This window comes from Calidris pugnax, unplaced genomic scaffold (assembly GCF_001431845.1).
Source record: "Calidris pugnax isolate Ruff unplaced genomic scaffold, ASM143184v1 scaffold19, whole genome shotgun sequence".
In the NCBI taxonomy this organism is placed as follows: domain Eukaryota; kingdom Metazoa; phylum Chordata; class Aves; order Charadriiformes; family Scolopacidae; genus Calidris; species Calidris pugnax.
The window spans coordinates 613,967-630,841 of NW_015090775.1; the positions used below are offsets into that span (position 1 = coordinate 613,967).

The following is a 16,875-nucleotide window of genomic DNA, read 5'->3' on the forward strand; positions in this document are numbered from 1 at the left end:
CCACAGAGCTATACTTACTAAGAGCATGTTGCTTGTACTGACGGTTAAATTGAACAAGAAGATCAATAGTATCTCAGAAGATGATAAAGGGAGAATCATCCACTGAACGGTGAGCTGATTAGCCTTTGTTGCAAGAAGGAAGAACACATCCCATATGCTTTCATGCTCCCTCCAAGATCTACAATGCCAGGATACTCAAAAAAGCTGGTCAACGAACAAAGGACAACAGGGTCTCCAAAAGCCAGCGCAATGGGTCAGCTGCTCTGCTCATGTTTGCAGAGATCACGGATTGCTGCCTCCGTTCCTCAAACAAGGATTAAAACCATATTGGTGAGAAGTGCCTGCATGCTCCAGACTGAAACAGTGATTCCTAATGTAAAGCTATTGCTATGAAATCATACAGCTATGGAACACCCCAATGGGTAACTGTGAACATACCCATACTTGCAATCCAGAATTATTTGGGACCTAATCAAGGCAAGGAATAATAGAGGAAAAAAACCACCAAGGACTATTAATAGTCCTTGTGTTTAGTAATAGTGTTTATATCTTTGGAGAAAAGAAATGGAGTGAAATAAGAGTGGTTTAGTGTCAGAGCTGGGAGGGTTGGGATCAGAGGTGCAGAGTCCAATTGGAAGCCTGTAATGCACTGGTGTTCTCCAGGGGTCAGTACTGGGTCCAGTCTTGTTCAATATATTCATCAGCAACCTGGATGAGGGGACAAGAGTGTACCCTCAGCAAATTAACTGACGATACAAACCTGGAAGAAGTGGCTGACACACCAGAAGGCTGTGCTGCCATTCAACGAGACCTAGTCAAGCTAGAAAGGTGGGCAGTGAGGAACCTGATGAAATTCAACAAAGGCAAGTGTAGGGTGCTGCACTTGGGGAGGAATAATCCCACACACCAATACAGGTTAGGGGGTGACCTGCTGAAAAGCAGCTCTGCAGAGAAAGACCTTGGGGTGCTGGTGGCCAACAGGGTGACCACGAGCCAGCAACTTGCCCTTGCTGCCAAGAGGGCCAGTGGTCTCCTGGGATGCATTAATAAGACCATGGCCAGCAGGTCAAGGGAGGTCATCCTGCCCCTCTACTCTGCCCTGGTGAGACCCCATTTAGAGCCCAGTTCTGGGCTCCCCAGTTCAAGGAGAGGGAACTACTGGAGAGAGTCCAGTGGAGGGCTATGGGGATGAACAAGGGAATGGAGCACCTCTCTTACGAGAAAAGGCTGAGAGATCTGGGTCTGTTTAGCCTGGAGAAGACAAGACTGAGAGGGGATCTTATCAGCACTTATAAATATCTGAAGGGAGGGTGTCAAGAGGATGGGGGTAGACTCTTTTTAGTGGTGCCTGGTAACAGGACAAGGGGCAAAGGACACAAGCTAGATCAGGAAGTTCCATCTCCACATGCAGAAAAACTTCTTTGAGGGTGCCTGATTTGGCAGGGGGGTTGGACTAGATGATCCCTGAAGGACCCTTCCAACCCCTACCATGCTGTGATTCTATGAAGAGCACAGACAAAGTCAAATGTTTGATGTTTGCAATGGATTAATGAGACACTATTTCATTCTAAATAAGAGTTAATGCTAACAATGGTAACAGAGTTATTCCTGTCATGTAACTCTTATAAGAAGGGAAATATTCTGTTGTACAGAATTTATCCCTTTCAAGCCTTCCTCTTCTTCCATCACTCTCTTCCTGATAAGACATTGAAGCTTGTAGCTCTGGCTTAAGGGGAACCTTCTGTGGCCATAGGATCCCACAGACACACCAATTTTGCTTTCTTTCATACAACGAGACATAGCAGCCATATACATTTAAACACAGAATTAACACAAGGGCTACGGAAAATTCAGTGAAGACTTCAAAACTGATGCATCTCTTAATTATTCCAGGTGTTCCAACACTCTCACCACTTAGAAATGTAATAACAAAGATATACAAATAGGGAAAATACTTTTAAATTTGGTGCAGTACAATATAATGATAATGATGCAACATGTGACTCCTTATAGTCATGTAATCACTGAAGAAATGTGAGAAAATCCACTGATGCATAATGAAAAGCAACTCTCAATCACCTATGGAAATGAAACATAACTGAAACATGCATTAAACCTGTAAAAATAATTCTTCTTTAACGGTTCTTTAAGTGACTGAGTAATACTTCATAAAAATTGCTTTTCGTAATTCCACAGATTATGTAGCAATAAAGTGGTCCCTTAGAAAGCAACCATTATTACAGAATCCTATCCTGCAAGAAAACTCAAAATTAAAAATTAAACTTCATTCCATTACCAAAGGAAAAACAAAACAAAAAATCAGTTTTTCACAAAAACATTCCAAAAGATTCATATCAGGAGACCAACACCTGCCACTCTACAATCTCCTTTCAGGTGGTTGTAGAGAGCCATAAGGTCTCCCCTCAGCCTCCTTTTCTCCAGGCTGAACAACCCCAGTTGCCTCAGCTGGTCCATGTAAGACTTGTGCTCCAGACCCCTCACCAGCTTTGTTGCCCTTCTCTGGACATGCTCCAGCCCCTTAATGTCTTTCTTGCAGTGAGGAACCCAAAACTGAACACAGTATTCAAGGTACAGCCTCACCAGTGCTGAGTACAGGGGGATGACACTTCCCTAGTCCTGCTGGCCACACTGTTTCTGATACAGGCCAGGATGCTGTTGGCCTTTCTTGGCCACCCGGGCACACTACTGGCTCATATTTATCTGGCAGCTGACTGACCCCCAGGTCCTTTTCTGCCAGGCAGCTCTCCAGCCATTCTTCCCCAAGCCTGTAGTGCTGCAGGGGGTTGTTGTGACCCAAGTGCAGGACCAGGCACTTGGCCTTGTTGGACCTCATACTACTGGCCTTGGCCCATCGATCCAACCTGTCCAGGCCCCTCTGTAGAGCCTTCCTACCCTCTGGCAGATCAACACTCCCCCCCAATTTGGTGTCGGTGGCAAGGGTGCACTCGATCCCCTCGTCCGGATCATTGATAAAGATTTTAAACAGAACCTGTCCCAATACCAAGCCCTGGGGAATGTCAGCTGTGACCGGCCGCCAACTGGATTCAACTCCATTCACCACCACTCTCACAGCCCAGTCCTCCAGACAGTTTTTACCCAGCAAAGAGTAATAATGCAGCATATTTTATGCAAATAAATCCTACTACCATGTCTACATTATCATTACCCTCTCAAAGTTTTAACAATCAGATATTTAGATCTATATTAGATATAGATATATATGAAGGAATAAAAATATTTCAACGCTAGCCCAAGCGGCAAGCCAGCATCATCATTCAAAATCCTAGTGTTATTTCCACTAAATCAGCTTTTGATGTGCTGAAAGTAATTAAGTGGACATGTCTGCAGATACTAACCAAAAAATAAGAATCTGAATATACTTACTCAATTTCTTCTATTGTGATAGGAGAAAAAAGTGTTGAACTTCTTATAGAAAAAGTATCAGAAATAAGCAATTTCTCAAAAAACCTAACATGCACATCTTCACACACGAGAAATTTAAAAGAAACAACTGGTGAGCAAAAGCAGTTGGCAATAAAAAAGAGTCTTGAAATAAGCATGGAAAAAACAGAGTGGAAATGCAAAGCTCAAAATGGATACCACATTCTCCAGATATAAATCAGACAGGAAAAATGAATTGTGCAAAAGCTGAAAGAGCTGATGGCAGAATCACACAGCAGCTGAGGTCAAAAGGCACCTCTGGAGACCATCCAGTCCCAACCCCTGCTGAGAGCAGGCTCTGCTAGAACAGGTTGCCAAGGGCCACTCAAGTTCTGAATATCTCCAACAATGACATTCCACCGTATCTCTGGGCAACCCATTCTAGCATCTGTCTCCTTTACACCTTTCCATCAGGTATTTAAACACACAGATAAATCCACTGAACTTTCACTTCTCCAGGCTGAACAGTCCCAGCTTGCTCAGCCTCTCCTCATTCAACAGGTACTCGAAACCATTAATCATTCTAGTGGCCCTTCACTGGATGCACTCCAGTACATCCACGTCTCTTGAACTGGAGAACCCAAAACTGGACTCAGTCCTCCAGATGTTGCCTCACTGGGTTGGGTAAAGAGGAAAGATCATCTCCCTTGACCAGCTGGCAATGCTTTGCCTAACACAGCCCAAGAGGCTGTTGGCCACTTTTGCCACAAGGGCACATTGCTGGCTCATAGTCAACTTGATGTCCACCAGGACCCCCTGACCCTTTTCTGTTCTGCCCCACAGACTGTACTGGTGCATGGGGTTAGGTGTAAGACAAGGATCAGTGTAACATCTCATCACACAACAGTTACAGCAGAAGACTTATGTACAACCGATCAAGTCATTCACAATTCCTTATATATGTATATGTAGGCATTCAGGCATGTGCATTTATGTGATGTTCATACATATGCACACACATACACAGATTATCTGTAAATAAATGCATATATAAAATCACATACGAAAAAATATTGGAGGCCTGCAAATAATTCAATTTATCAGCTCTCAGTTTTTTCTCAGGTCAGGCCAATCTAGTTAGCTTTATTTTCAAATGTAAGAGCAAGACCATAACTGTTCCAGATGAAAGTTACAGAACTCACTTTGCCTAAATTAGAACACACAGTTATATCACTCTGTGAATGTTTTTTTCCCTAGGCAATCATATTTGAAAGGTGAAAAAATTAACAGAACGATTAGATAGAATTGGTGGTATAAAAGAAGTAACTACTACATTCTGACAGATCAGTAAGCAAATCCTACTATCTATTTCATGCAAGTAAATGGAATCTGATTGCCCTATGAAGAATAGTTGTGGTAAATCTAGGGAATAAATTTAACTGCAAAGGCATTCCAATCCTGCTGCAAGACAAAAACAGTGTAGTATTACAAACATAAAATTCTCTTGAGTCTAAAGTAATATATACTTTGCCTTACCATCTCTTCCAAGTAAAGGATTCAGAATTAAAGACAGTAAATATCTTGTTTATCTTAATAAGTTTACATGCATAAGATGTTGGGGAAAAGTGTTTTTTCTTTCACTACTTATTCAGAAGAAAGAAGAGTAAAACCTTTAAAGGAAATGAATAAGAAAAAACGCAGTGATACCATTAAGCTCGTAATGGGTTATAAACTAGTTAAAACATAAAAAAAAAGAAGAAATACTAAAAAAAGATTAAAAATAAAACGTTCTGCATTCCCACTTTAGCACCGATGCTTAATATATTCATGATTGAAAACAGCACAGGGTGACAAAGCAATGAAGAAGCACAAAAGAAGATATTAAGCAGGTTAGTAAAGACTGAGAAATTTCTAGGAGACCAGCCCCTGCTCAGTGAATGGATGACCTGACAGCCATCAGCTTACAGCACTGGCAAATGCAAACTAGAAGAACAAATCATATGAATTACCAGGATCTAAACAAGAGCATAGGTAAACAAAAAACACTTCTTTTTCATTTGCAAAAAAACATTCACCTCCTACCAGAAGTCATCAACAAAAATGATGGCATTTGAATGTCTAGTGCTATAAAATTGTGCTTCAAAAATAAAACTAAATGAGTTTGTTTCCATTAAGGCTATTACTATGGCTTAGTACATAGCTTTGAATATGAAGATTCAGCAGCTATTCTCTCTAGTTTTTCATCTAGGGATCTTTAATATGTTTTCAATCTAATTTTAATTTGCTACAGAAAGAGAGGAACGAACTTTCTTCTCAAGGCTAAATTAAACTTGTCTCTTGTGCAGGTATCATGAAGTATAAAAGAAGCAGGAGAAACAGTTGCTACATTTAATAAAAGCATTTTAAAAAATCAGGCAGACAACAAGATTTTTCCATCAATTGTTTACTGTTTCATGTCCCTGTTTTTTCAACAAAAATAACCAACTGTAGAATACATGCATGAGCAGAATTTCCATATTTTAACAGCCAAAAATCCCTCTGCAGTGTATGGCCTGAGTAAGCAAATAGCTAAACACGCAAGTCAGGAACTGAGCCTGCACAGTTCATAGGAAGCTGGTGTCCTTCACAATCACAACAAGCACAGCAACAGTGTGTTTAGCCAAGAGCTGGCTGGGCGGCATTATTTTTGACCAGAATGCTATCACAAATAAAGACCACTAAGAAAACTACAAAGCTGGTAAGACACAGGTTTCATGAATATGTCAGGATGCTTAACTTTCCTGGAAGTATCTGAAGCGTGGAGTGGATGCGTGCTGTAGTGCACCCCAAAATCCCACTCTGAAGATGATCCAGCCTGGGCCCTGGCTAGAAGACATCAGGACTCCCTTTCAGCTTGGTGTGCCTTTCTGCAAAGGCCAAACTTTGGAGAGGGTGATCTGCACGCCTGGAGATCACACCTCAACTTCAGTCAGGGTGTCTATCAGTTTAGAGATAATAACTTTGCCTCTGTGTCCCAGCTGTAAGTTGGGGGTAATAGTCTGTATTATCTCACAAGATATGAGAACACTTGTGTATCTTACAAGATACATGTTACCAAATCTCACATAAGATGGATCAGATGCTTTGATACCAAAATGCTATATATTTATCTAATTGCATATATCTAATTGTGCTTAATGCTACTAGAGACATCTTTCAAGTGTTATACAGTCCTCTGAACATACAGATAGTAAATGAGGGCCCTGAATGAAGCTGTGCTCTGTTTATGCCTAGATCTGATACAGCTACTGCCACTTCACATCTGGGAAAAGTAACTCACAGCCAGCTGGCCAAAGGAGAACGGCCCAGCCTGGCTACAGTCCCCAGGCTCCTTGCTGCAAGGTTTTTGGTGGCTCCCAATAGAACCTGACCTTCTGTCTCTTTCCCCAGCCACAGAAAGTTTCTCAGTCTCTCCAGGGAAGAGCTCTCTCCTGAGCCTGTACCCCTTTCTGCCACTTCCCCTTTTCTCCCACCCGGTATGTTTTTTCATCCATATATTTTCTTCCATGTAAACACGAGGAAGAACTTCTTCACTTTGTGGGTGGCAGAGCACTGGAACAGGCTGCCCAGAGAGGTGGTGGAGTCTCCTTCTGTGGAGACATTCCAAACCCACCTGGACAAGTTCCTGTACAAGCTGCTCTGGGTGGACCTGCTTTGGCAGGGGGGTTGGACTCAACCTCCAGAGGTCCCTTCCAACCCCATATCATTCTGTGATTCATGCTCCCCCAGCTAACTGAACTTCTGGGCCCCACCTCTTCCCTTCCCAAACATGATGGGGAGAGTCACCAACGCTAATTGACGTTGCCTAATTGGATGCTCTGTCCAGCAGAGAAGGATCTGAAAGCTGCAGCAGTAAATCTGAAGGAAGCAGTAACAGATGCAATGCTGTCATTGCCTGTCAACTGCAAAAGAAACCAAATACCTTCCTGCTATTTTCATTTTTGTCAGACAGCATCATTGAACCAATCATCTATTGCTTTTCACTTTTTAATTCTAGGGGAAGGAAAACAGCAGCAAATAGAACTGACCCAGATGAATCTAAATGCTCACGTTAACACCGCTAACTAGGATGAAAGGAATTTTTGCAAAAGGTTTTCTTCTTTAGAAGAAAACACTGATAACCAAAATTAGCTCCTGCAAAACACAGAGTCATTTAAATTTTCATCTAAAACAGCAAAGATGCTGTAGCTAAGCAACCTGGCTTTTCCTTAAACTGGAAGTTGGTTTTCATAGCACCTTGTTTATCTCTGAAAGCTCTGACAAACCTCCACCTCATTTTATGTAATCATGTCTGGGGGAGTGCCAGATTAGATCTGGTATACTGTCGTAAAGGGACTTTTCCCATGAATGCAGATGATGCAAAGTTATTTTTAAAATAGCATCCAAAATGTTCTTTGTGTCTACTGCATGCTCTTCAGCTACCTCGAGTTGTGTGAGCAGCCATCAGTCCGAGAGAACAGCTATGCCTGTCTGCTTCTGGATCCAAGAAGTGCTGGTTTTCTTTATCTGTGTACTGAACCGAGCCGCTCCCCTTTCGGTTTCAGATAGCTCCACTAGCGTAGGATTTGATATAGCATTTAGTATTTATATTTTACCACTAAAGATCTTTTCTTCTAAGTGAAAATATATCCTGACATACGCTCTCTGCCCTGCTCTGGGTACTTCTCTTGCCCTATCTTGGATGCAATGATCATTCCCAGATTACAAGATAAATATATTCCGTAAACCCTATTCACTTAATCACCAGCAGCTTTCTTTTCAATTTTTTTTTTTTTTATTCTGACTGCATTTTTCCTAATGGACAGGACAAAAAAAATACATGCAAGTAATGAGCAAAACCGATGAAACTGGATAGGACCCAGTGGGCTACAACTCTGGATACTAATCCCTTGCTATGCTTCCCCTCCCAGAGTATGTGCCTTAATAGCCTTTCCCATTTGACAAGGCCACTGAAAAACATCTGTCTGAAAAACCTGGAAAGCACTGGTTTTTTTCCTCTCTCCCAACTCAGTCCCCATTACAATTTTCTTTTTAATCAGCCCTCACCTCCCCTTTTTTTGATTGGTTGTCTGTAACACTCTACATACAGTATAATGAATTATGATGGTCCCAAATGCTTCGCTAAATAGAAAAAAGATTTTTGGCTGTACTGCTCATTTGTTTTCCTTTCTCGACTGGTTTTGTGTTTGTGCAGAATAAATACACACACAGTAGGCCTGTGCATCTTCCTACAAACAGAGATACACACGCTCTGTATACAGACAGCAACGCAGCTTTTTTTGTTTACTCTGCCTCTCTCATTCCCTCTAGATATTTTTGCACGCTGTCATTTGTGGAATACTGTTGAAACCCAAAGGGTTGTCAGCTGAGCCTGCCTCGCATTGCAAGCTGTTGGCAGGCTCATTAAGGATGGGGGAACAGCGTGGAGTCCGCTGCCGGTTTTCCCAGACTGATGCTGCTGGTTGGAAGCGTCGGGCCGAGCTCAACGGGCTGATTCCTTCTGAAGCTCCTCACCCTTGATTTTATTGTTGGTGTCTCAACAAGGACCCTAATGTTGTTACTAAAAGTGCCAGCAGCTGCTGCCAGCATGTATGGGGAAGGAATCATATTAAAAGAAATCTTCGAAGGTTTCAAACAGGGTAAAAATGCACATTTTCTTACCCCCATAACCAAGCCTTGCTTGTACAATGAAATTACTTTGCATTTGGTATTGGGTAAGTATTTTTTTTTACTGTTTAATTTCAGAATTATCTGCATCATTTTTTTTTCTCTACCTAACTCATTTTAATTATTTCTAACCCCGCAGATATTACCTGCTTTATTTGTTACAGCCCTACAGAATCCAAACCTCTTGCCTCTGCATTTTTTTCAGGGAGTCTATTCCCTATTTAGGTGTCAAAGTAGAGGCCAGGAAGGAGAACGTAACTTTCTGTGCTTTACCATGAGCTGTCCCTTCTTCCCCCAGGTCAAGAACAGAACACTTGGCCATCAGCTTCTTTTTGGTTTATATAATTGAAAAAAAGAGAAGAAGAATAAATCACAACTGAAATAGACTTCAGCCACTGCTGCCGTTTGGTTTTCCTGCGTTTCCTGTGAGGTTTCCTCACCTAGCCTCCTGCTTAGACTGGGCAGTTTGCAGTCATCCTGAGGTTGAAGGAGGGCACTCTAGTTCTCCCAATTTATCTAGGCTGCTATGAAATCAGGGATACATGGGTCCTGTGCACAAAAAAGAACAAATCAGGAAAATATGTCTATATATTAGGAATTTAGGTAGTCAATCTAAAAATGGGGAATGTAAAGTTCTCAGCACTTGCTTTTCTTTTGTATTCAATTTGAGGGCAGCTTACACCAAGCAAGATGTTTAAAAGTCAGCAGTCCTCCTGAGGAACACCTAAATCCAAGGAAAAATGGTAGTTAAGGGAGGAACAGTATGTCTAAGCATTCTGTGTATTTGAGTCATAATATTCTTTAATTCCCCAACCACACACTATTTTTCTTTCAAGCAAGGACTAGCACCACAACTGTTCCATCACATAATCAGGTTACTCTTGATAACCTTCCAAAGCCAAATCCCAATGTCACAGTTCACATCATCTCCTAGTGACTCTGTGGCAGAGCATGTGAAAACAATGGAGTACTTTCAACAACAACCTATTTTCTGGCAGAAGCCTGGTCCCATCCATTCCTTCCTTTTCTCTGTCTAGCACATACAGACCACTGGTTTACCAGATGCTCACATTCACTGTAATGCACCCCCATCTCCCTCCTTTCAATTGATTTTTATTTAGAAGATAAACACTTCAGAACAGCACAGAAAGTAGGAAAATTTGCCTGCGATGTGTCTAGCAGATTTTAGCCACTATAAGATTAACTCAAATATAAGACAAAGAAACATTTTAGTAACCAATAAATTGGGTGGGTTTTTTTTTTCCTCATCTTGTCAATTCCCTAAGTCACTCTCTTCCCCTTCTCTGTCCCTTGCTTTATTTTCATAGTACTAAGGAAAAGGGAAGTTGTAAGCTATATGCCTTAGATTTAATGGCGCTGATAGTCTGGGCCAAGCAGTAAACAGACTTTCAGAGCTAAATCAGAAACTCACTATGGCAAAGGCTTAACCAAACAGTCTGTGGAAAGGCTATGCTGCACTAAACACTCACGTCACCTAACAAAACTAAGGAGAGGAAGGAGGGCCTAACTTAAGCAGAACTAGAAATTCAGAGATCTCCACTCTCTTCCTTACTCTGCTGGAGACAGGCTTTGCAATCTGGGGCAGAGCATTCCAGCATCACCAGGTATTTCTGTATCTGCCTCTAAGAAGATAAAAGAGAGGATAGGGAATATCATTTCATTAGCATTTATAAGGCAATCTGTGTGGAAAGCATTGTTGCACAACTGTGTAATTTACCCGTATTCCACAGGGTAGTTTCCAGAGAAACAAAGTGTGAAAAGCACCATATGGGACCTGCTTCTAAAGAAAGAACAGAAGTCCCCATCAGATGGAACTCTCCTAAAGTGATGACCATAGGGCAAAAAGGAGAAAAAACTTCTCTGTAGATTGTTTCCAGCAACTCCCCATCCCCAGGGTCACTATTATTAAGCAAGGACTCTCATCCTCTTCAGGTGCAATAAGGAAAGGCACTCCCTGCTTGCAAGTTTCATTTTGGGCACCTATATATCCTTCTCTTAGCCATGAGAGTCTTATTGATTTAACACTCTAATAAATGCATGGAAAAGGAAGAACAGCTGGCAGATTTTTGCTCTACATACAGGTTGAAAAGTCATCCATGAAGATGCACTCATCTCCTTACCCATGTTAGTAACACCTTAGGGTGTGAACATGAGCCACTCTGACATATACAGCATCACTCATTAAAGAGCTTCTGCCCTGGAATATATTTAAATTCATTTTTGCATCACAGGAACTCACTTACGGACTACAGGCTTAGTGAAACAAAAATATGCAACTGTCCAGTATGAAAAATAAAACACCCTTCATAACATCAGCAAATGTAGCTTATTATTGTCAAAACAGCACAAAGCAGCTCTGGTTTTATACCGATATATCATGTTGGACTCAATAGTAGCAGAACTGCTGTATTAAAAAAAAAAGATTATTGTAAACTATGTAGAGCAGGCCTTATTAGCTCTCAAGAACAAGGAAAACACTATGCAGAATAAACAGGGACAGGAAAAAAAGTAACAACAAGAATGCACTTGTGTTTGGTAAATAAAGCTCTGCAAAGAAATTTACTTGAGCACAGCCAGCTTTACAACAACACACCCCAGAATCCCAACATGAGGGAACTGATCTGTAACATACATTTTAAGTAAAAGAAACGTTATTCTCTCCTCCAGCAGATAGGAAATGCCCACCACCCTCTCAGCAGCGAAGTAAAGCCCAGAATGCCAAGAACCCAGTCCTGGCTCAAAGCTGGAGGAAACGCAGCATCAGTGGTCCATGGCAGCCACCTCAGTTTCTCGTACACAGTAAGAAACCAAACCACAGAGGTGAGATTTTCCAGCTTGCCCACTGAGACAATAAAGACTGTGGAATCGAAATGTTTTTCACAAGTCACAGAAAACTTTCTGTAACCCTTAAGGTTGTCTTTCCTGCAGCATTTCATCCTGCACTCAGTTTCCTAAATGACACTCCACTTGCCTCATGTGCAGTAATAAAACAGAAGATAGATTTTACTAAACATCACATTCATGAAGAAAAACCCTTCTCATTATGAGTGAATTCTACAGAGAAATAAAACCTACTTTTTACTCCCGTGAAAATGAATTGTGAAGAGTGAAAAAAAATTCTTTTATAACCCCCCTTTCTCCAACAAACTCTTCCAGAGAGAGTAGCTTTTTGCATTGTTCTTTCCAGGACACACTTTTAAGGACTTTGATTTGGAAGGGAAGTGTAATTGTGGAATTATATCCAGTTTGGTTTAACTTGTGTTCTCAATATATAGCAAAGCAGAATCTAGAGTGTGATTCAGAGCCCACTATAGCAACCAGTGGGCTTGAACCAGACCAAAGCTGTGTTAAAGCCCACCACTCATCTTTCTTCATTTTCTCCATTTTACTTTTTTCTCAGTCTTCTCACAGGGATTTGGAGGTTTTTTCCCCTCCCTTTTCCTCTTGGTTGCAGAAAGAGATGCAACTTAATCCTACCTCTCTGCTGATGATTTTGCTCATAAGACATTAGGAAAAGGAGGAGCACTTGCCAAAACATATAATGAAATTCAGGATAACTAGCGTACACATTTCATTTAAAATAAGTCTTTATCAAAGACTATTTGGGTTCTCATTTCACATTTATTTCAAGAAAAAAGTGAAAAATACAAAAAAGAATGTTTATAAAAAATTCTGAGCTTTTCTTGCTCAAAAATCTTAGTAGATGAATTCATCAAGAGCAAATATTTTCCTAAATTTCGGTTTGGCTTTGATAAATCAGCATTTTATAACAAATTAAGCAAACAACTCCTGACTTCTGGTAGACAACCATCAACTTTCCCTACATTTTAACTGTCCTTTCCAAAAGCGCAGAAGGGCATGAGGTGGCTACCCTCACCAAAAGCAAATGGGTGCCTTCAAAAACAACATCATATGCCATAATAACAAGGCAAATCATTGAATGTATTTTGTTTAAAAGTTTCATTGAACACACATTACTGGCCAGGCTGAACGATCTAAAATATGCTGCCAGACAGAGCCAGACAGACCTTCAGAAGAAAGGGGAAGCAGGAAGGAGCTGAACAGAAACATTTAGTCAGCTCTGTCAAAATGTTGGCATTTCTATTAGGAAAGATTTACAGTACCCAATTCTGCCTGTTATTGTGTATCACCCTACCAAAAGACCATGTTTTTCTGAATAATTATTATAAGCCTTTAAGCTACTTTTACTGTATTTTTGCAAGGTTGTCCAGTCAAAAGTGACGCTGACATTAAAAACCTATTTTCACTTTGAGTGTAAAATAATTGTTTGACTTCCAAGCAAAACTTCATAAATTATGTCACTGATAATATTCTTCTTCCCTATAGCTGTTATTCCTACACAATAACTTACCTTCTCTTTTATTTAATGCTAATATTCCTGAAATGCAGGCACTCCCGAAACTCATGCATACTGTAATGCCTTGCACAAAAAGATTTTTTTCAACCTACAAACAACTTTTAAGTCTATAAAATAGATACTACAGAAAATTATTCATAGGGAAAGACTTGTTATCAGAGTGTAGCTCAGTCCTTTAGGGACAGACATACCTCAGAATTGTTGAGATGACACCTGTGCGTCCCCGAGAACCAGCCCTCACTCGAACACTGGTCAATGTCCACCTTCTGCAGATTGATGTCGACTTTGACAACACCTCTGAAAACAGAGAAAAACAGCCTTGAACACGGCGACTACAGAAATAGGTTAAACTTCTTTATGATGCTGCAGCCCGCAAAGCGGAACCGCATCTATCTTCTAAATACAGAATTTGATGAAATGTCTGAAAACTGAGAAGTTCTGTGTTCACGAAGCCACAACTGCAGAGACACATTCTTATGTTAGACCTTACTGAGATGTATTATGACAGGAGCTCGGTAAATCTAACACGCTGACAAAGTGTAAGGCAGCAGGTAAGAATAAGTTATACACTCAAACAATTTAATGCCCTTCACATTTTACAATGCAGCAAAGAACTAAAATACAATGAATGACCTGCACTACTTTTTCCGAGGCCATCAAGCTTCCCGAGTACCAGGCACTGCACCTTGCCCCCATGCATCCTCTCCTTTGCTCCAGGGAACTGTATTTGCCAAAAGAACTGGGCAAAAGCCTTTTTCCATACTTTCCCCAGACAAAAACCTTATCTCCAGCAACCTCAGAACACTATTCCACAGCTCAGCACACCCAAACCCCTCCAGCAGGCACCCAAACTCCTCTCTCCCCATCTCTGCCAGCCAGCACTGGTATAATACCTGATACAGCATCAGAAGGGCAGCACAGGCCAGACAGGGCCACCAATGTCTCTGAAACCAAAAAACACATCTCCTGCACACACAGGTCCTCAAAGACTGTCTGAGCTGGATCAGTTCTATGCCAAGAATACTCCAGTTTTCATCATCAACAGTTTCCCTCAAAAATTTTTTTGAATGAAAAGCTAACCACCCAATTTGAAAGCCAATGCTCTATTTTATAAACAACTTGGAAATCAACACCAGAAGAAAAAAAAAAACAAAAAACCAAAACTGTAAGACTGTAGTTGCATATCTTTAAAAAAAGCCTTCAAAGATGTCCTTCTTCTCTCCAAAATAACCTCCAGAATTACTCTGGAAGTGGAACATTTATAGCATCATCTTGTGAGAGCATACATCTGTAACTGCTTTGCTGCTGCCTGGACTTAGCAAAACATGTCACTATGCAGCTTCTGAGTGTTGGATCGTTACACAGACTCACTTGTAACAGATGAATGCTCTGTACTGATTTCTTTTATCTAGGGTACCTCTCCTAAGTCACCCTTTTCAGCCACTTCAGACAAAAGTTTTGATTTCCACAGTCTGAACTTCCACGACTACAAACACCATCAGCCCTCCTTTCAGGCTGTGGACTACCAACCAAGGGTAGTCCAACCCAACCTCTATTCTCAAGAGCACCTCACTCACCTCAAAGCGTGTTGCCTCTTTTAATTAAAGCTCAGTATATATAAGAATGCTAATTAATAAATAAATAAAAATACTAGAGGTACAGAGAGGTATTTGAGAAGACACTTATGAACAAAATCAGCCATATATTTGAGAAGACACTTATGAACAAAATCAGAACAGGCATAAGAACATGAGCTTGATCAAAACCAAGACAACACTGCTCCCTCATATCAGGCCCCAGTACAACCACAACAGCTAAATTTGGACATTCATCTTCAGACATGCTGTATAGTCACCGGAGAAACACAAGCACACCATTTAAGTGATCCGAAGAAGAATGCATTATGAAATTATGTAGGACAGCCAGTAGGAAGTTAGGCAGTATGAGTACACCTCATCCCTCTCTGTCTCCTGCCTAGAATCTATGTAATCTGATGGCGGGCACACTTAGAAACAACCTGAAATATTGAAGTGCTGACTCTAGCAACTTCCGTTTGAAAGAGCACACACCACAGTTCTAGAATACAAGTATTTTTAGTTTACAGTTTTGTGACTTTCCACTCCTGTTTCAAGCAACATCTTCTCCAGGGACTGCTAAAACTATGCTTCCACCCCAATGAACCGTTTTTTCCATGCTCCAGGTGACCAATGACCTCGAGGGAAAAACCACCATACTGCACAGACTAACTCTGCTTAAGAGGTTGATGTCAGTGGATTACAAGCTTATCTAAACCTGATAACAAGGTATCTCAGACGCTTATAGGAGTAGAGGTAACTAATTCCTCATCTGGCCATGTACAGATCCCACCAGGTAGGTTTCTAATATATCCTGGACTTTTCTGAGCATCAAAGTTAGCATGTGGGCTGGGGACAGGACCTGTTCTGTACAGGAACAGTCCCACCGTGGCTGCATACAGGCACAAAGGGGGCAGTGGGACCAGGACCAACCCTAGTCTTGCTCTCCTAGTTCACGTTACACACCAGGCACCTTGGCAAGGGGTGCTCAAGCATTAGCATCACTCCAATTACTCTAAAGAAATCGATTTATAAAGTAGGAAAAACAGTGATGATTCATCCTTATTAGGACTGCAACAGAGTCACCCGGGAGACTCTGAAGCACCTCAGGGAAGCAAGTCTTTATTTCCTTTACAGGGAAAGCTTTTCCCTTGTGCACATTTTGTTTTTAACTGGTAGAAGAGGAAACTCCCCTTTCTTTCTGCAAACACTTCCACAAAGAGGGAGGTACAGATTGCAAATTAAGGGTAAACAAATCACTACTAGGACAGGAGAAACACCTTGAGAGTTTTCTGCGTGGTAACAAGCAGGTCCCGTAGAAGCACAGTGTCAGTAGAAATGGATATTAAAATTTTCAGAAGGAAACTTACCTAGAGGTTACTTGTGAGAAAGACAACACATAAACCGGAGGAATTAGGGACAGTAAGTGCACTGAGCAAGCATTTGAGTATGGCCTTGTACCAGACATGCTGCAAACTGAAGAATCAGTGGCATGTTCTGCTGGTCCAAGAGGCAGAAAGCAGGACAGCATCCTAACGCTCAGAGCCATGTACTGGAAAGAGAGGAAATGCACTTCCAGGTTTTTCATATCAGAATTGATTAAATAACTTGTATCCTTTGGAAACTCTTCAATACAACTATTTTGTTCCAAATAGATGTGAAAATCATAGATTCATACAACAACTGTCATTGGAAGAAACCTCTTGTGATCATCCAGTCTAACCACCTGCTCAAAGCAGGCTCAGTTCAGTTGGTTTTTTAAATACCTCCAATAATGGAGACTTCACCACCTCT

The 16,875-nt window shown here is 41.1% G+C and overlaps 1 protein-coding gene across 2 annotated transcripts in view; it reads right to left on the reverse strand.

Moving 5' to 3' along the window:
• Positions 1-16,875, reverse strand: part of GPR158 (G protein-coupled receptor 158) — a 204,503-nt gene that overhangs the window by 174,301 nt on the left and 13,327 nt on the right. For both annotated transcript variants that reach the window (XM_014946480.1, XM_014946489.1), the window contains exon 2: positions 13,699-13,804. In XM_014946480.1, coding sequence (XP_014801966.1) covers positions 13,699-13,804 — 106 coding nt within the window. The remainder of the gene's footprint in view (positions 1-13,698; positions 13,805-16,875) is intronic.